The following is a 19,985-nucleotide window of genomic DNA, read 5'->3' as shown; positions in this document are numbered from 1 at the left end:
AACACGGTTTTAAATATTGAAAAATCTCCAGGGATGTTTTTGCCTTTTCTCTTTTATTGGCTGGTAAATCAGTCACAGTTTAAAGCCAAAATGGATCTGCACTCCATAGTGGGAAGGAACTACTGTAATTACTGTCGTTAAGTACAATTTCCAGGCACTTCATGTACTTTCTCTTTAATGCTACTTTACACTTCTAATCCACTACATTCAGGGGTAAAATCCAGAGGCAGGCACTCAAGACACATATAGAGCTGTCCACTTGTGATTGGATCACTCAGGACGGATGTTAAAACCAGACGAAAACAGCCTCAAAGAGAGATTTACTCAGGTGTTTTTATTTAAACAATTGTTCTAATCATATAAGGGACTGTACAAAAATTACTGGGGTGGGGATACGGGGTGAATTTTATGTTTAATTCTATAAAAAAGCAAGATCCTCCCCACCATTACCAATATTTTCTTTGAACCCTCCCTTTTTCTTCTATTTAATACAGGTAAAGCTTCATGCATGTCCTTCAAAACTCACATCTTCAAACTACAAAACTTCAATTCAAAAACCTTAATTTCTGGGATTGTGAGGATTAGGGGATCTAAAAATGGATTTGCAGCCACAAAAGAAAAAAGGTTGAGGAATCATCAACATATTCCAGAGTAGGCTACTTTGACTGCCATAATAGCGCCCAGACAGGCAGCATCTGAAAAGTGTCAACTGTGTCAGAAAAAAAGCCCTGAGGAGAATGAACTTTTGGCAAATACAGAGATGTTTGCTTTCCAGCGTGAGAAACTTAGGTAGACATTTGCCCTCTTGCTCTCCCATTCCACTAATTCTATCCCTGTACAGAGATGTAACTAAGGCCTTAAGAGCAGAGCCATGACCAAGTTAAACCCCACACTGGTTAAATATTAAGCACCAGTGACTCTGAGTGGCCACAGGCTCAGTAATAAGACTCCGCTGTGTCACCAGCAGGAGAGGAAACACAACTACTGTCTTAGGTTTCCCTGATAAACACTGAGACAATGTTGCAAGCATGGTTGCTGTGGGACTGGGTTGGAGATGCAGCCTGCATTCATTGGGGGAGGTATTTGTGAAAGATCAGTTTTTTTATGGCCCTCTCCAAAGTTTTCATTCCTGCTTGCCTGTTGTTTCTGTAGTTAGCAGGAAAGCAATCACAGAGGTGAATGAAGATTGTTGGGAAGTTGGTTATGCACCAAGGAAGAACTAATTAGATTTATAAAAGCAGATAGCTCCACCAAGTGGTCAGCGTTTATACATCTGTGCTCCTAAATGCTAAATTATGAACACCCATTTCTACCACTGAGATTGTTTTGCAAGACACTTTTTTTGTTTTGCCACTGGAAGAAATTTCAATAACAAACCCTTTTCCATTTTTCTGTGGTTGCTAAAATATTGTAAGCTTGGCTTAAACACGTTTGGAAACAGTAACCACATTTAGCATGTGCAAGATGAGTGCACTTTGATCAAAATGTTATTAATCTGACTTTTCTTACTTGAAAAGCACAATATATCCTTAAACTGGAGTTTGGAAAGTAACTAAGTCAGGATTGAAAATACAAGCTGAAACACATGGTGTTTGGTACACATGGTATCACAATGATGTTGTTCTTTACTTTACAAGTGTTGGTGGTGTTTTCCTATCACTATGTGCACTTTGAAGCAGATCTGGATCCAGCCACAGCTTGGAAACTTCAAAGTATTTTGGAATATTAAACCACAAATTTAAGGGTGCCCCTGGGACTTGAGATGCTGACCATGAGAAACAGCGTCCACAGATGTAGAATGTCATATTAACTAGATAAAGAGTTAATAAAACACAGGGAAAGCAAAACATTACATTCCATCTTTTCTTCTTTGAGGAGCAGCTGATAGTATCGCTCAAAGTCACACAATTTATTGCATGCATTCTGCTTATTTTGGTGGCAATATGATAAGAAAACCTAATTCTGTATTCATATTATGACGTGTTATTTTTGTCCACAAAAATCACTTATTGGAAATATATCAGTTCAGACAATCTGACCGAAATCCCTGCAGCAGGAAATGTGTCGACATACTCTATGGAGCAGTGGGAACATATGGATATTAAAGCTATCTATAACACGGGGAGCAGAGGTGTGTTTTTCATTGTGTCTGTATTACTGTGCACACAACTCATTCCCAAACCCTGTGTTTCTGACAACATTTTTATAGAACAACATTAGAGATTGATAACAACTTCAGTCATTGATATTTCTTTACTAACTAAACATAACTTAAGACATAAAACATAACTTTATACAGTTTTAAATATGCTGGTACAATTCAGTACAAAAATAAAGGCAGTGAAACGTCTCCACACACAAACACCATCAGTCACATACTGTCGCTCAGAAACACATGGATGCTGGGTGAACTAGTTTGGCACTTATATAACAAAGCATGACTTAGAAATACTGAATGACAATTTGTTGCTTTTTCTTTTTACATCAGGACCACAGTGAAAGCTTTGATGTGGAGTATCCATGGACGCTGAACAGCCACTAGATGGTGCTTTGGATCCACAGGAGAAACTCAAAAAAAAGGTCACAGAATACTTTTAGATGCTCTGGCAACATTTCTAGTTTGTTTGAATTGGTTTTGATCACCTTTGTGCACATTTAGAGCAGGTACACGACAAACTTCTTTATTGATGCCCGAGTTATTCATGCTACAACGTCCTTTGAGAAAGCAGAGTAGTCCACATGGTCTCTTGCTAATGATGACTCCAGGATGTCCGTGGAAAGTCCACCTTTATCAGTTGCAACTTTTCAGACGAAAAAAGTGCTCATTCCGGCTGGAGAAGATGCAATAAAGAAGAAAATCCCACAGTTTCTCGTTGGATGTCCTCTCATGGCCACGGCTGGTATTCGCACAAAATGTCCGGAGCACAATGTCTTATAATTCCCATATACGAACACAATGTCTCTTTCTCACACACACACATACACATAGACAAAAACACACTCACTCAGTTCTTTTCTTGACTTGTTTTTGGCTTGTAAACGCAGCGTGTGCTAGGATTTATCCCCTTGGAGAACCTAAATTAGAAGACAAAATCTGTTAGCTTTTATAAAAGAAAACTTACTTTGAGTGCATGTCTGCATGCATGTCTGTGATCAGATTTGAATACAACTGTGTGTCCCCTGCATTAGTGATGCTTACCTACCTGGTTGCGAGTTTTGTGGGATTTCTGCATCAGCACTCTCCACTGGTCGTATAGCTTCATGGACATGCTGCTGCAGCCGTAGGCGTGTTTCCGCACCCACCCGAAGAACTGCTTCAGCTCCCTGCGCAGGGTGGAGTTGGAGTCCCCGCTAGACTTTGAGTCACAGGAGCCCGACATCAAGCGCTCTGCATCAAGGGAAGAAAAGGAAGGGAAGAGAGGAAGAGTGAGACGGGAGTTAGACTGGCTTTGGCATTCTGTAATGAAACCTCTCACAGAGCAGCAGTGGTGGTATTTCGGTCAGTTATTGCAGGGTTAAAAGTACTTAGTTATCTTCCACCACTGCAAAGCAGAGTTATAGGAAAGGTAAAAAAGACAGATAGGAGCGACTGAGCAGTATTAAAGAGAAGAAAGCCAAGAACAAGAAGTGAGATATCGCTCAAGATGTGTAGCGTACTGCCTGTGCGTGCCAATGTAACACACACTAAGAGCCATGAAAAGTTCAGGCAATGAATGCAAACAGTAACTGAGAGGACTGTTCTTTCAGTCTGGTACTTTTGCCAAAAATCATGGGAAATTTGTTTTTTTAAATTTTTAACAACCCATGTTTGGTTTTCATAGTCATGGCCATTGTTCCTATCAGTTATGATTATATGTTAATTGTTAAATCTGTGGAGGCAACAACAGTGGCTACCTTCTGACAGCGTTATAGTATCCAGTGGGGAAAACAGCCTGAATTCAATTGTGTTGAGTGTTCTTTTATTTATCTTTTCATCATTTCTTTGACAATGCCTTTGTGTTGCAACTAAAACGTTACATAATTAAAGTCTGGTTTGGCTTCGTAACATCTGGTTTGGAAATAATGTGATTTGGTTTGGCTATGATTTTTGATTTGATATGATTTGACCGATGCATCTGTCATAAATAAAACTGCCAATAAAATACAAAACAGGCTGAAAGGAGTGTAAAACAGCACCATTGTCTTCTTCTATGAGGCTGCCAGTTTCCAGTAGTGGGAGAGAGCTGTTGGACACGCGGTGCACAGTGATATAAAGTAAATTTTAGTGGCATAAATTGCCTCAACAAGCAGTCCTGTGAGTGTGTGTGTGTTTGAGCATGTGCTCACCACTGTGGGGTGTGGATGCAGCAGTTGGATGGCTCCACTCGCTCCAGATCCCAGCTTTGCGAGAGCCGTAGATGCCAACAGGGTTACAGCGAACCTGGAGAAGATACAACATTATGAACACGGACCAAATCACGTACACGAACATACACTCCAACATATGTACACACACACACACACGCACGCACACCCAGACCATGCTGTACCTGGACGAAATACACTGTTCCAGGCCTCAGTCCAGCCAATCTACAAGATGTCTGATTCCCAACGTCATCCATCACCTATATGAAAAAAAAGACCCAAACACAGAAGAGTTGGAGGTCTGACCGCAGTATTAAATGCCAATGTGCATAAACTAAAACACAGGGCAGAGTCACCATGTAGAAAACACAACCACAAACCATGTACAGACCTAAGCATGCATGCACACCACATTGTTTAGTGACTCCTAATCAGCATGTTTATGAAAATGTTTTAATGTAATCTTGCCTGCTGGGTAAAAATCTGCTCTCTGTTATGTATTACAGAGCTGGATATGCTGAGAAACACACACAGGAGCCAGCACAGGTCCTCAACATATACAGTACAAGATATAGCAAAAATAATGACATGAACATAGATACAGTAGAGAGAAAGAAACTCCTAAATACTGCAGTTATTAATCGTGTCTAATAGTCCCCACTTTCTCTCTGGCATTCAGTCTGTAAACACTTGCTAAGAACGACTACAACAGAAAGCAGAACATGGAAATTAGAGGCATCAGAGGGCTAATGATGTGACGTGGGGAAGCCAAATCAGCAGACGCTAACCGCTGAGCATCTTTACAGCCATATTGAAGGCATTAACAGCTGAGATGTATCCCTCCATTCCTTAGCATGACCTCATGATTAGGGCCGGTTCAGTCGGAAAACCGTGTTTTGTTTTCACCATCAAACCCTTAAAGCCACTTGGATTTAAATCTCCTCTCTCCTCCTTCGAACCGGTCTCATCCCTCCGCCGCGTCTCTCCACACCCCTTCTTTTCTTTTTCCACTTTGCGAGCAAAGACTTGCTTATATTACATCGGTGTAATTCCCCCTTAATTACTGGAGAATCTTCCCTCGTACCCAGAGGACTCATAGGAATCCTGGGAAGCACCATCTGCACGGCTGAAGGTTTTACACCGTATTTTTAATTCATTAAAAGTTTGAACAGAGGTATAGACAGTGGCTCTGGCCTGTGTTTTTCTCCTGATCAAAACCTGCCTTCTAGATTTATGGCTGATGAAAGTTTCTGAACTGTTAACCCATCTGGCAGAGGAGGCCTCAATCAGACTAGATTAGGGTTGATTACAGCACTAGGATGAGAAACAGCTGGGACGGTGCTGCAGAGATATTGTGTGTAAGAGACAAAGAGAACAGATTTATGTCTTTATAACTGTGTGTCCTTGTCCTATACCTTCCAGTCTTGGCTGTCCTCCAGTCTGTAGCGGATCTGGTATTTGGCCTGAAACAGGAAGTCTTTGAGAGCGGGCGGGGCCTCCCAGCGAACACTCAGCTGGTCCTCTAACTGCCCGACACGACTGACAGTCACACCTGATGGAGGGTCCGTGGTCACTGGAGGAAGAGGAGACGGACGAGGTTATTAAGTAAGAAGATCTCATCAAGAGCTGAAATGATGAAAAAAAAATGTGCAGGGTATTTTGTTTTAATATTTTCAACCAAATTGTATAATATAATATTTATAATATTTCAGACTAATTGGGACATACAGAGTGTCAATTCCTGTTGCTATCTTTGTATTCCTTTTAAGGAATACATTGAAACCTTGTGAAACCGTTAACAATCTACTTCATTCCAAAATGGCATATTTTTGCATGCAGAAAGGAAAGAGTGATCTTTAAAGAAGTATAACTTGCTTTTTGGCCACTTGGGGACAGCAGAACAAGTTGAAAACACAGAAACAATATCATTCATCAGGAGTCGTGTCTCTGGCCAAGAGGGTTGTAGTCAAGACCACCTAAACCGAGACCGAGTCATCACCAAGACCAGAGTGTATCGAGACCGAGACAAGACCAAGACTTTGAGGGGTTGAGACCGAGACATGACCAAGACCAGACCAGTGCCAGACAGCCAGAGCTTCCTCTCCTGTCTCCTGCATTCACTTTCTTGGGAGTGCGTGTTGAGGGGTCGAGGAGAGGGGGTTAACAGTAACAAATTTTAAATTAAAAATGAGTCAAGTTATTGGTTGCATTTGAAGCAGGAAGTCGTTTAGTGCTGAGCAGGAGTGTACAGATTTTCAATAGAGATTTTTCACTAAAACAGCTGCATGCTGCTGGAAATTTAGTTGATGAGAGCAGTGAGAGTGGACCAAAACAGTTAAGTTGTTGGCTGAAACGAAGACAATGAGCTGAACGACGCTAACGCTCGGTAGAGCTGAGAGGAACTGTTGAGTTGGGTTATAATTCTCTGTTGGTTCTACAGGTGACTCCGTTCACATTACATTTAGTAATTTGATCCATGGTAAATATAGAAATATTGATAAGAGCAGCTTTAAGGATTTAAGAAACGTCTTTAAAAAAAGAGTGTGTGTATGTGTTGCCAAACAACCTGTTGGATTTTTGTTTATTTTTTAGAAAAACTGTGACTATAATGTCATGATCAGTGCAAAATCTCACATGAAGAAACAATGATTTCATGAGAGGCACACAAACTGGGATACTTTTTAATTTATTACATCCATTAACAAGTATATTTCTATCCTAACAACTTAATGATTAACTTCTGGTGGACAGATGCCCCAGATTATCATTTTTAGCCAAAAAAACATAGCTTAGGGGCTTCTTTCTACGTTTTTGGGTTATGTTTGCAGGGTCAAGAAATCCACTCAATTATAAGCGGTAGGAGTAATGTCTTTATGCGTAACAGCTCATTGAAGGATTGTTCAGCGTTGGCGGAGGTTTGTGGTCTCTGAGTGCCTTATAGTTCCTGAAGAGTTGACTTGTGTGAGCTGGAAGAGACTTTTTCATCTGACAACGATTATCTTCTCGACAAACAAACGTGCTGTCAGACCATTATTTTAACTTTCCTCGCGTTTTGTTTTGGGCTTTTGAGATCGTTGCAATATCAACTTTTGTTCCTTTTCATAATGTCATCCCTTACCAATAAACAAACCAGATGAACCCATGGGAAAGAAGAAGATGGAACATATTCAGTGGAGGCGAAAAAGTGGGAGTTGACACGAGAGTATCAGAGGATCTGTTTCCCAGTGTTCGAAGAAACCGGAGACTCTCTGAACTAAAATGTGTAACTTCAGACGTGTCATTTTGTACTCATGGGTGATTTAAAAAGTTGGATGGGTGGGTGGAAGTGTTCCTAAACATATCGTAATTTGAATTTGTGCAACTACAGTAAAAGTGATTTAATTTTTTGAACTTACCAGACTGTTCAAGCTTTTCTATTATTTGCCTTTATCCACTTAGTTATTATATACACATTAATGATGATTATTTATCAAAAATCTCATTGTGTAAATATTTTTTGTAAGCACCAATTGTCAACCCTACAATATCGCCGCAATATCCATATTGAGTTATTTGGTCAAAAATATCATGATATTAGATTTTTTTCCATATCGCCCAGCTCTAACCACAATTAATTTAAATAATGGATGTAATGTTAATACAGGGCTGAATATGGTTTTATATTAATTAAACTAGTGAACTAAATTATTTAAAGTAGGATTAGGATTAAGTATAATGTTCTTGTTATCTCGGGATGACAGAGTTGTTTTGTCATAATAACTGGTTAATTATAACCAAGGGCATAATTTCCACTCTTCATTTTTTGTCCCTCCTACTTTTTCACTTTAGTTTAATTTACTCACTAACATCTCTTTAAACTGTCTTTTTTGTTTCTTTCTACAGCCCGACCCTCTGATTGGTGGATGCTTGGACGAAGCCTAAGAGCAGGACTGCCGGCAAAACTCAGGTTTGAAAAAATAAAAAACTTCATACTAGTGCACTTTTTTTCCTGCGTAAAAAAGAAATCACTGAATTAGCGGTGTTCAAAGTTGAGACAGTAAATGACTGTGCTAATAAAGATCTAATATACATTATTTCACATAAAGTATGAGAGCTCATAGCATACATAGCATTTCTAATCTTTCTATTTGACTACCATTAAAATGGAAAGACTGATAGCTGGTTTCATAATAATGTTTTGTTTGCTCAATTGATGTAAATATGAATAACATTCGGATATTTCTTTTGAGATGACAAAATAGTCCATACTGCATTCTTGGTTGTTTTTTTTTGTTTTTTTTGGGCTTTTCCACCTTTTTTAATTTTTGACAGGACAGCTAGGTGAGAAAGGGGAGAGACAGGGGGAAGACATGCAGGAAATTGTCAAAGGTCGGATTCAAACCCTGGACCTCTGTGTCGAGGCATATGTGCGCCTGCTCTACCACTAACCAACCCGGCCACGCATTCTTGTTTTTTTAAGAAAAATTCTGTTATCCCAAGAAAAGCCACGATACCTAAAGATAACAACATACAGTATTTAACTTGTGTAAAAATGATTGCAACCTTGGCCATTCTTGTTACTTGTCCACGGATAAGAGGAAATGCGTTGTTCCTATACGTTATGTGCATTTGACAATAGAGGTCAATGAGACAAGGCAAATTACAGATTAATCATTGTTAGCATATGCTGTGTTATCCCTCAACATATCCTCATTTTAGAGTCAGACACCGATACAAGTTGCCTCTAGTCTCTGAGTTCAGAGGGCATCCCGTGACTTAGGAATGCAGAGAAAACTGTAGGTGTTTCTGCCTCGCCTTCATAACTGATTGGACATGACCGTAGATGTGAGTGACTCACTGCAGCTCCACACAGGTGTGGTTGCTGTGTTTTATGACTTGCTACTGTTGTGGAAACTGCTTGCATGAAAAGAATGGCCAGGGCAACCTGAGCGAAACCAAACCCCCCCCCACACACACACACACACACCACACAAGTCCAGAAACCGCCTACACTCTGCCTCTCTCTGTTTCTATACCGTTACCAGGCCCTGCCCTGCCCTCGGGGTGTGTAAACAGGTGTGCGTGCGTGCATACATTAGGGAACGGAATAGGGATTACAATATGATGAACGCTTGTTTCCTCACCGGTGATGTGTTCACCTCTGAAACTCTATATGGTTTTCCTCGGTACGTTTTCCCCAACACCGTTAGGAGCGTGTTGAACCAGGTGAAGAGCTCTGAGCTAATCAGGTTGTATTATTTCAGGTCCAAGTCTTAAAGTGTCAAAGCCCAAACTCCTCAGGCCTCGGGGGTCTGCAGCCGGCTCGGAGATGGGATTAGGTTTGAGGATCAGTCTGGAACATTCCAACACTACATAAAAGAGGGTTAACGAGTGTTTTCTGTGCGTGTTTCTGTACGTGTGTCCAGTGAGCATAAGTAAAGAGAACATGAGCTCATCAAAAGAGAGGGTGTTTCCACCACACACCTACGCCTGTCCAGGTGTGTGTGTGTGTGTGTGTGTGTGTGTGTGTGTGTGTGTGTGTGTGTGTGTGTGTGTGTGTGTGTGTGTTTTGGGGATAATGAGAGAAGATAAGAATTTTCATCTTATGGTCCATTTGCTTAAACTGCACTAAGCCAAGCAACAGACCACATAACAAAGCTGTAAAAGGAAATACCACTCAGTTCCTATCAGTGTAAAGCTGGATGAGTACTTGTGAACAACTTTCTCCAAAAGCCAGAAAGCCACAGAACTCAAGCCAATGCCCTGTCTGAAATAAAAGAGATGAATTTATAAAGTGATACTCAACATTTCAAGGGCGCCAATTCAAGGCTGAAGTGTAAGTGGTTCCCAACACACCCGGTCACAAGAGAAATCTGAGGGTTCACGATATGATAAATAGGGAATAAACCACTTAACTTATAGTTGTCCACCTTATTAAGTAGTATTAAGGTTATTAAATCATTGTATTCTATGCATCCTTGGACCACTCTCAGTTACAACTGAGAAGGGTCTGCTGTCAACCAGGCTAGGAAGCTTTGGGATCCCTACTAGAATTAACTAAAAGAAAGCTCTATAGGTGTTGCTGTGCAGACTTGAAGTCACATACAAGCCAAGAAAATGTCTGGCACATAACCCCCTGTACAACCACAAATTATTGTTACTACACCAAAATGAGTCGAGTAATTAAACAAGCAAGATACAACGTGTTGATTAATAAGCTTTAGAGGTGCTGGAAGGTATATTTTATATTATACTTTACCCCTGCTTACAGTCTCAATGCTAAGGTAAGCTAATCGCCCTCCTACTCTACATGACCCTACATCCTAGCTAATGCTAGGTTGACACACACTCTCAGGCGGTCCGGCGAAGACGCAAGTCCTTCCATTCATTTTCAGTGAGGGTCATGCAGTTGCCTGCAGCAAGACGGATTTAACTTTTGGAGAAACGCAACCTGACTTTACCCTGCAATGGCCAATCACGTAGGCCGATCAGACTTGTCAGTCCGTTTTGAGGCGGTGTCAGAGTCCCGTACAGGAAACAGTAAACCTCACTGCCTCTATCGCTGCCACAAGAAAGTTTTTTTTTTAAACTACGAGGGTAAAAAAGACAACACAAGCACTTAACTTCCCAGGCGGCGATTCGCCAGATTGCTTGATCTGGTCTGAATGTACCCTAACACAGAAACATGGCAGTGGTATCAATCCTCTCATCTAACTCTGGGCATAAACTATTCTTTTAAATCAACTAATACTATGATGAACAAAACAGTCCTTCAACTGAGTTTAAAGAGTCAAGTTAAGTTAACATGCTCATTTAAGCTGGCTACCGCAGACTTTTTTTTTGTTAAAGATTATTTTTTGGGCATTTTAGGCCTTTAATTTGACAGCTGAAGATAGGAAAGGGCAGAGAGACGGGGTATGACAAGCAGCAAAGGGCCGCAGGTCAGAATTGCCCCCCAAGACAGACTTTTAAATCAATGTTTCAATCACTGTAAGTTTTACTGTTTTTCTTTCAATTGCGAAATCACCTCAGTTATTTGCTTCGTATTTCCTTTTCCTGTTCAGATTTTGTTTACTTTAATTACTTTTATTATATTACCACTATGAGGGCGGGGAGAGGGGGAAATCACAATTGAACTGCTAACAAGTCGTACACAAGTGTAACCTGTGATGAGTGGTTGCAGGTAGAAATAGCTTTGTCTTTTTTCATCATTCAACATCACAAGCCTGAAAGCCTGGTATCCACTCTCCTTTATTATAGCCTGAGGGCTCATTGACACTGGGATCTAAGCTCTAAAACACAGTTAAAGAAAGAGGGTCAAAGTTCACGTTATCTCACACTCACCCACGTCTAGGATGTCGAGGGTGATGACATCGGAGGTAGCCCGGCCCAGCTGGTTGGAGGCCTCCACCCAGATCTCATAGGGCGTGAAGAGGTGCAGGTCCCGAGTGATGCTGCAGGAGTAAGGCTGCGTATGAGTGTAATCCTCACACTCCTTCTCCTTACCATACCACCTGGGAGGAAAACAGAACAAAACTCAAATAACTCTGGACTGCTTCAATATCCATTACTAATGCATTTGATATAGAATTTATTGTATAATGAGTTACCAGTTCAGAGTTTATCTGTCAAGTGGTTTTATTAAGTCCTTATTTACACTAGCGCAACTTCAGAAAGAGATATGCAGTTTCCCCAACTGCGGGCACTGCATGTCAAGTCATTTCCCTTTTGGTGCTTTTAAATAGTTGATTTAACTTTTAAAAAATGTGAATAGAGCTTACAACTCATCTGAAACTCATTTTCGTTCCCAGATGAAAACCTGTTTTCCTAATTCTCATGATAGTTTTTTACAGGCGAAGGGCGTATTTTTCTCAAAATAAGTTCTGCCAAAGAGATATGGTATTTTGTCCTGATTCCAGCTCCACTTTAGCTTGTTTCTGGGGCTAAAACATCTTCTGAAGTATAATTTGGACTGGGAACATTTGCAATAGGCTCACCAAGTTGGATGTTTAACCCATTTGAACCCAACACTGGTTTTGCATGGTTCTCACCCCCTTCATTTACAGCCATATAGGGTAATCACTTATTAGAAAGAGTATGTTGTCCTATTTAAAGCAGGCATGAGTTTTTGATGTATGTGTGCTCTGATTTGATTGAGTTATGACTCTGAGAAGACGGGGTGTAATTTATTGGCATCAATGGCGTTCAAAAAGTTCATCTTTAATTTTGAGAAGATAGTAAAACAGTGTGTGTGTGTGTGTGTGTGTGTGTGTGTGTGTGTGTGTGTGTGTGTGTGTTTATATACCTGAGTTTGTATTTGAGCATGTACTGTGTGCTAATGTTTGTCTCTCCTTTTCCTCCTGGAGACCAGCTGCAAGTCAGGTCTTTGGTGTTCCTGGACCAGCAGGTCAGATTGACCGGCTTCTCTGGAGGCACTGGGACAAAAAGAGGGACAGATGGGGAGAAAGGGGGAAGAAAATAGAGTGAGAGATATGGGTGAAGACAAAGGAGAGTAGAGCAGAGAGAAAGAAAGTGGAGATGTAGGGTCATTGAGGGTACAAAGGTACTTCTAGCCATTACTCCAGCCCCATCCTCCTGAGTGTAATTGACTCACTAGTGATGTTCTCTAGAAATTGGTGGGTTTTTTTCTTAATTGGTGTGTGTGTGTGTGTGTGTGTGTGTGTGTGTGTGTGTGTGTGTGTGTGTGTGTGTGTGTGTGCGTGTGCGTACGTTTGTGTGAGATGTTGTCAGACTCGGGATCCCTGCCAACATTCCTCGTCTCTCAGAACACAGGGTGCTCAACACCAGTGTCGCACAGAGATTAGGATCCCGACTACATCTCCTCCTAGGGGGATAGTGTGTGTATATATGTGTATATGCGTGTGTGTGTGTGTGTCTGTGTGTGTGTGTGTGTGTGTGTGTGTGTGTGTGTGTGTGTGTGCGCGCATGTGCACGCACTTGTTGCTTCATGAATACATTTGTGTCATTTTTCATCTCATCACCTTTCATAGTCTTAGATACCATGTACTTTTCTGTGTATGGGAACTGCAAGGAAATGAGTGTGTGTTGTGTGTGCTCACGTACTTCTATCTTTGAGAGCACAATTTTTAGAGTGAGGATACTCCTTACTTCTTCAAAGGGCTGTTTGAGAGTTAAAGGATGTGTCCAGTTTATTACAACTTGCGCAGCTTCAGCCATTGATAATAACAAGTAACTCTCAGCAAGAAAGTGAATAAGCAATAAAATACGGTTGTTTTAAGGTTATTAACAGAAACCACATTAACAAGATCACACAATAAAGTTCACTGTAAAAAAATAAAAATAAAACATTTAGGGGCTAGGTAATGCATTATGTAAATGCTGGTCCACATACGTATAGAAATACAAACATGTGTCTGTGTAAAATGGCCTATGCCCTGTGAGTGATTGTGCAAGTAATGGACCACACAGGTGGTCAAAGCGTCACACAGTGACACACTCATAGAGGCCTCTCACTGGCCTGAAGGCAGGAAACTTAACATGAAATATAGCCACAGAGACACTAAAAATCTGCCCACTACTTCCTTCTACATTCCCATTTCCTTTTTATTCCTCTCACTCCTTTTCTACCCTTTATTTACCCCTTTTCCTTAACGTTAAACAGTGACGCAGAGATACATGCAGACACAAATTCTTCGGAGAAATGTTGGCCAAATGATTATACTAATAAAATGACAAAATAAAAAACTATGGACCTCTGCATAAATAAAACCAAGTTGAAAAATCATATAACCACTAACACACTTCAACTTACTCCCAACGTAGAGGCAGGAGCCAGCCAAGATGTGTCCCTTGTGGTTGTGACAGACCAGGTTGTCGCCGGACGTCTGTCTGGAGGCGTTGAGTCCGGCCAGCGTCACGCTGAGGTTGGTCGGGCTCAGCACTCTGTACAGGGAGCTGGGCAGCTGTTGACCATTGAGCGTCCAAAACAGGGAGCTGGCGTGGACACCGAGGTCGGGGTGGACCCAGCAGCTGGCGGTCAGGGTGGACCCTATGCGAAGGACGGGGTCCTGGGGGTAGACCACTGCTACATCTGGAAGATGGCAGGAAGAGATGGATAGTTAGAGGAAGACAGTTGATGAGCACTCCAGTCATTTTACACGTAAAGGTCAGTTTACTCGTCTCTTCTACGCAGCATGTGGAAGCAGCTGTATAATATCTTCTATGGTTCTGGGTGGACCTTTGTAAAGTCTAATCATAACCCTGATGATGTCATAAAGCTTAGATCGCGCCCAAAAAATCAAGCCCGACCCTACACATTAACTGTAATTATGAGCCCGAGCCTGATTTAAACCCAACATTTTTTTTAATACGTGGGCCGTTATAACTGACGTTCTAAACTACAATTCCGAGTTGTTTGAACTACAGAAATCTGTTTAGAAGGGGTATGCTTGGAGAAGTAACAAAAGAGGACATTGAAGGATGACTATCATCTTTTCTGCCATGGCAAGCCTGCTTCATGTGTCTGTTCATCGTCCCCGTTTTTTTGCTGTCACAGGCGAGCAGGGTGCCGCACTTAATGCACTCGACAAAGCCAACACATATGTTGTCACTGCCCACGACTTGTTTAAAATGGTTCCATACCTCCGACTTTCCTCCAAACTTGCTCAAAGTTAGGCTAATTCTCCTGTTTTTATTTTTTTCTTTACATCTTCAAGCTCCATGTTGCACTTAAGCTACACCATACAGCACAGCAGGCCGGGTGTGATGTGTGCGAGTAGAAGAGACGCGCATGATTATGACATAGCTTTCTCCCCACCCAATTAGGCTAATAAAGTAATTATTAAAAAAACACAAATGCTTGATCAAGGGCCCGAGGATAGTAGTGGGAAATGTCGGGGTCCAGTTCGGGCTCGGGCAGAGAATCTAAACTCTATGATGTCATAGTGATGTCATTAGGGTTATGAGTTAGGGTTGAAACTTTAAATATTGGACAGAAAGCCTGCCTTACAAACTGGGGGTGAGGTGTTTGAAGGATGCAGGAGTTTACACTACAAACATATAGAGGGTCTAACAAAATATGCTGTACCGTTGCATTGTGGGATATGTTGGATCCAGTGTTTTTAGAGCTTGCCCCTACTAAAGACTAAAACTCAGGATATCTCGGCCTCTGCTGCTTTGAGTTTGATCATTCTTTTTTATGTATTCCTTCAACTTTATGGACGTGTCATACTGAATTACTGGAGAATGCCTTTCAGAGACCTTAGACTTTGGAAAAGCCAACCTGAGGAGGGCGGATTAGCTGTCAGTTAGCATCCCAATTATTGCATGAATGAGCTAAAATATGTTGTTGTGTTACAGTAAAGATGACTGGCGCCTGACTTTGAAATCTCAGATGGTGCATGGAACAAAAAACTGTCCCTGCTTGAAGAAATATTCACTGTGATGCATTACCTATTTGAAGCAAGTGTTATGTTTCAGCAAGTTGATTTTCATGCTGTACTACAGTGAAATGTGTTTAAAAGTGGAAAATACATATAAAAACGTAAGACATGCCTGAGAAAATGGTTGTCAACAATGTAAAGCAAGCACTATTTTGGGGATAATACATGCGGAAACCTTATTATTTTTAAACACTAGTTGTTTAAAGGCTGTTTTCAGTGTGTTACTTTTGTAATTTTGTTTTGACTGTTTTAATAGTTTGATAATTACCTCTGCCAATGAGGTTATGTTTTTGGTTCAGTTTGTTGGATTGTTAGTTTGTCAGCAGGATTACAGAAAAAGTACTGGCCCGATTTTCATGAAACTTGGTGGAAAGGTGTAGCATGGGCCAAGTAAAAACCCATTAAATTAGGTAGCGGATCCGAACCATGAGGCGCATACATGGATTATTTTTCACTTTCATTAACATTGCGAGATAGGGCATGGCCTTGGCAGAGGTCTGTGCTCTCTGGGTGCCCTTCTTTTCTGCTGTTTTTCACCAGCTCTTGCCTAAGTTTGTTTCGCTCACTTGGCTTACAGTACTTGGGTACTGCTGTTTGCTTATTGTCTGTGGTGTTGGATTTTTAATCCTGTAAAAAGGTTGGTAAACTATTTAGGAAAGTTGCTACATAAATATTATTCCTGCTGCTTTTGTATAATTTGTTATCATGTTTTACAGCTAAATGTTAACATACAAATAAAGTGGCAAACTGCAAAGAACATACAGTTAGAGACACTCTTTAACACTATAGTACTGAGAGATATTATTTATATATTGCTTAATAATATTTGTGATTTATTTTGTGATGTAATTTGTTCTCAGGTCTCTCTTGTAACAGCAGCACACAAGAGAAGACAAGATATTAGTTTATTTCTTCAGATTGGAGGATTTAAAAAAAATAGTTGCCCACCTAAGTAGACAGGACTATGAAAACAATGTTTTCTATGCAGAAATGAGAGCAGTGACTGAGTGAGAGTGTCAACACTTTGTTCAGACCATTACAAATCTGCACCCGGGGGCCACATCTATTCAGCTGCCAGCCTTCTTACGCTGACAGACATTGTGTGGTCCTTTATGGAGGAGCCACCTTTGAAGAAGTTAATTCAACTGTAACTCCACACCAATATTAACATCACAAACCCAACTCCAGCTTTGACACAACACTTCCACACATTTATGCAAACACATGGATACAAACAAACACATGATCAGAGGGGTGGTTGTCTTTGTCACCGGATACAGTGGACGTAAAGGGGGCCGTGATTAGCCAACAATGTGCTGATCCAGCTGAATAACAATCAGTGTTTATGTATTCCAGGCGCTAAGGAAGGGACACTGCCCCGGAGCGCGGTGTGAAGCCCCTTTACAGCCCTTTCTTCACAGTTCAAACACTACAACGATAGACACAATTACTACAGTTTATTGTCTCTGCTTGACACACTCAATGGAGGAATTGGCTTGTATGATAGTATTTGTTTGGAGAGGATGAGGGTGCTTGAAGCACAGCTCTGATCAGGGCAACGGGATGAGTTTAACCCTGTGATTGCGACGGTCGGACATAGGCATAGGAGACCTTCAATGACATGTATGGGCGATTTTAAGTCTTTAGTGGACTGAAAACACTTTCCTTTATGCTGTCAGTCTTCAAAGGGACACGACATCCTCTCCTCTTTCTAAAGAAATGTTTACTCTCCACTCATCCATGCAACACTTCAAAGAAGGCCTTTACTTTCCTGCTGTACAATAGACGTACATGTGGAACATTTTGAGGGGCCAGTGTAGATGAGCCAAGAGGAAGATGTCACAAAACATTTAGTGACAATGAGCCGCGCAACACCATCTGAAAAGAGACGGAGAAGACAGCAGCGGGTGTTTGTTTTTTTTTTTACACAGCTTGCATTTTAGGTATTTAACTGATGCTCATATCTGGAGAGAGGAGAGATTATCTTGTCAAATCAATTTAAGTCAAATACATGCAGGAGAAATGGGACATGTAGGATTATGAGAAGTTCAATTCAGGTTAAAAAGCTGATTTTTCAGGGGGATTTAGTGTGTTTCAGAGTCAAATATTTGGTATTAAATAATCATATTCAACATAAATACTTCTGTATAAGCTAACAAGACATATAAACTCAAACTTTATGGGATTATGAGCTGTACTAAAAACTAATTATATGTTGGTAAGAAAATTCCACATTTAAACTGTTTTATTTCAGTGGCATCTGTAAACCACATCACACTGAGTGAAAGGGAGGCACCCTCCATTATTATAGTGAATAAAACAGTAATGACCAATTAGGCCCTATAATAAACAGCAGGGCAGTTTATGATCAGGGCCCATTGTCTTCTATAAGCCTCTGGAACTTTACTTTCTTTTATTAGCGCCTTTCAAACTCGATGAATAACAGGAGATCGTCCCTGAGGAATCGCTCTTTGCCAGTGAGCTCACCATAAAAACTAATCCAGCCACTTAACAGAGGAAGCGGACGTAACTTTGATTTATTTACGTTACTGTGCATTAAGCTGCCGGTTAACATTCTACAAAACCCGAGCAAATGATGTCACTGTTTTGTTGCGGTTCGTAAAGCCCTCATGCTCTCCATGTGTTAAACGAATTATGGCTTGACTTGTTGAAATTCAGCCTCCTGGGAGCTGAGTTCTCTATGCAGGGGTACAACCGATATACTTCAGCAGGAGCATATCAATAACAGGCGGTGTCAGGTGGACAGAGTGGCATTTGTCTTTTTTAATGTGTCACCAGAGTGGATCCAAGCAAGTGAGCCCCTAATATTAAGAAGCTATTGAGTTATTTTTGCATTGGAAACATGTTTTGAATACAGTATTACCCATAAGATCACTGTGAATCTAATGTGATCATATATGGGATATTGTATCCTCCTAACCCTACACATAGTGGTAGTGGAGTTAAAGTGACCTTTTACGGGCTTTATCCTCTTTAATATCACTATAATATTCCTATTGCCTAATGTAATTAGGAGGGCTTGCAGGGTTTTTTTGCAATGTTTACACTGACTTATATCCTTTTAAAATAGTAATTATATACCATATGATATCACTATATTGTAGTGTTTGCATTGACTAACACCCTTCTAAAATAGTATATTTGTGTTGTACTATTGTGCAAATCCATTTTTGCATTTGTTTTGTCTTTAAAATCATGCGTACCAGAGCAGGACAATGTCACACAGAGCTGTTTACAGTAATATCGTTGGGTGACACATGGATTAAACTGTCTTAGTGGACCAAAAAGGGCAGCCTGTACCCAAACCAAAACCCTTCCCCAGCAAGACCGTGACTTTGCGCATCGATGGACATCTGTGTGCAACAACTTACGTGTGGACAAGGACAGCACGCCGGGAGTGTGCAGCATGAGGAACATCAAGCAGATATCCAAGACGACTTTCATTTTCCCCCAGTTGGTTTTATCTCTGTCTTGATTCCTCGTCCTCGTGTTGTTGTGATGTCGCCTTTTCTTTCTCGATCCTGGATAGAAATTACGCACAGTGTGGAGAGAGCAAAAACAGCACGGGTTCAAAAAGCTGAACGCTCCGGATTTTATTAACAAGCCAACTCTCAGGAGTGAAGGAGCGCACTAGAGAAAGTGTGACCCGGTGGGAAAAGTCACCCTCTGAGAAGCCATAAGACAACACGTCCTCAGTAAAGGCTAAAGGAGTGAGTATACCGCGTCCTGTGTGGAGTCTTTTCCCTTCTTAATGCTTCCTGCAGCTGAATCATACACAAGTTCATACTTTTTAAGCCCCTCCTCTCTCTCTTCCCACACAGTCGCCAGTCATTTCCCCCCTCTTTCCGTCCTTTCCCTGCTCTTTTTTTCAACCTCTCCCTCTTCAGTGATGGGTAGGAGAGTCAGAGCCATTCACTTTCACTGAATCACTCTGTCCCTGTTACTTTCCATGCCTCAGGTCTCTGCTTCACAGGTTTCACCATAGGAGGCTGTTGAGTCACTGAAAGTTACAGGAAAGAAAATCCTAAAGTGTCTAAATATCTTTGTCCATGTAAAGTGTGACACAAAAAGCCTCTTTGTACCCACTTGAATTATGATGGTCAGTTTTGACTCAGACATGATATACTTATGATGTGTTGAATAACATGGGAAATTGTAGGCTACTGTTATACAGTTAAGATTTCTCTATGTACAATATTTATGTGTTGGATCTAAATA

At 41.0% G+C, this 19,985-nt stretch overlaps 1 protein-coding gene across 2 annotated transcripts; it reads right to left on the bottom strand.

The window, feature by feature from the left end:
• Positions 1-2,234: 2,234 nt before the first annotated feature.
• crlf1a (cytokine receptor-like factor 1a) lies at positions 2,235-19,613 on the bottom strand. 2 transcript variants are annotated; one of them, XM_031310260.2, is made up of 9 exons: positions 19,139-19,613; positions 14,117-14,395; positions 12,629-12,758; positions 11,668-11,837; positions 5,760-5,917; positions 4,530-4,604; positions 4,327-4,420; positions 3,200-3,388; positions 2,235-3,075 (listed from the first exon to the last, which is right to left on the bottom strand). In XM_031310260.2, the coding sequence occupies exons 1-9, from the start codon at positions 19,209-19,211 to the stop codon at positions 3,059-3,061; spliced, it is 1,185 nt and encodes a 394-aa protein (XP_031166120.1). In that variant the 5' UTR covers positions 19,212-19,613; the 3' UTR covers positions 2,235-3,058. The 2 variants fall into 2 exon arrangements, with proteins under 2 accessions (XP_031166120.1, XP_031166119.1); XM_031310259.2 differs by having other exon boundaries at positions 3,204-3,388; positions 19,139-19,612.
• Positions 19,614-19,985: the final 372 nt, after the last annotated feature.

This window comes from Sander lucioperca, chromosome 18 (assembly GCF_008315115.2).
Source record: "Sander lucioperca isolate FBNREF2018 chromosome 18, SLUC_FBN_1.2, whole genome shotgun sequence".
NCBI lineage: Eukaryota > Metazoa > Chordata > Actinopteri > Perciformes > Percidae > Sander > Sander lucioperca.
The sequence above is the reverse complement of the archived record's forward strand: the minus strand, read 5'-3'. Positions and strand labels throughout refer to the sequence as shown.

Coding starts and splice junctions, on each gene's coding strand:
- crlf1a (XM_031310259.2), bottom strand. CDS start 19,211: ATGAAAGTCGTCTTGGATATCTGCTTGATGTTCCTCATGCTGCACACT. Junction 12,759..14,116: donor CTCCTGCCTCTACGTTGGGA/GTAAGTTGAAGT, acceptor TTTTTGTCCCAG/TGCCTCCAGAGAAGCCGGTC. Junction 5,918..11,667: donor CCTCGACATCCTAGACGTGG/GTGAGTGTGAGA, acceptor CTCTTCCTCCAG/TGACCACGGACCCTCCATCA.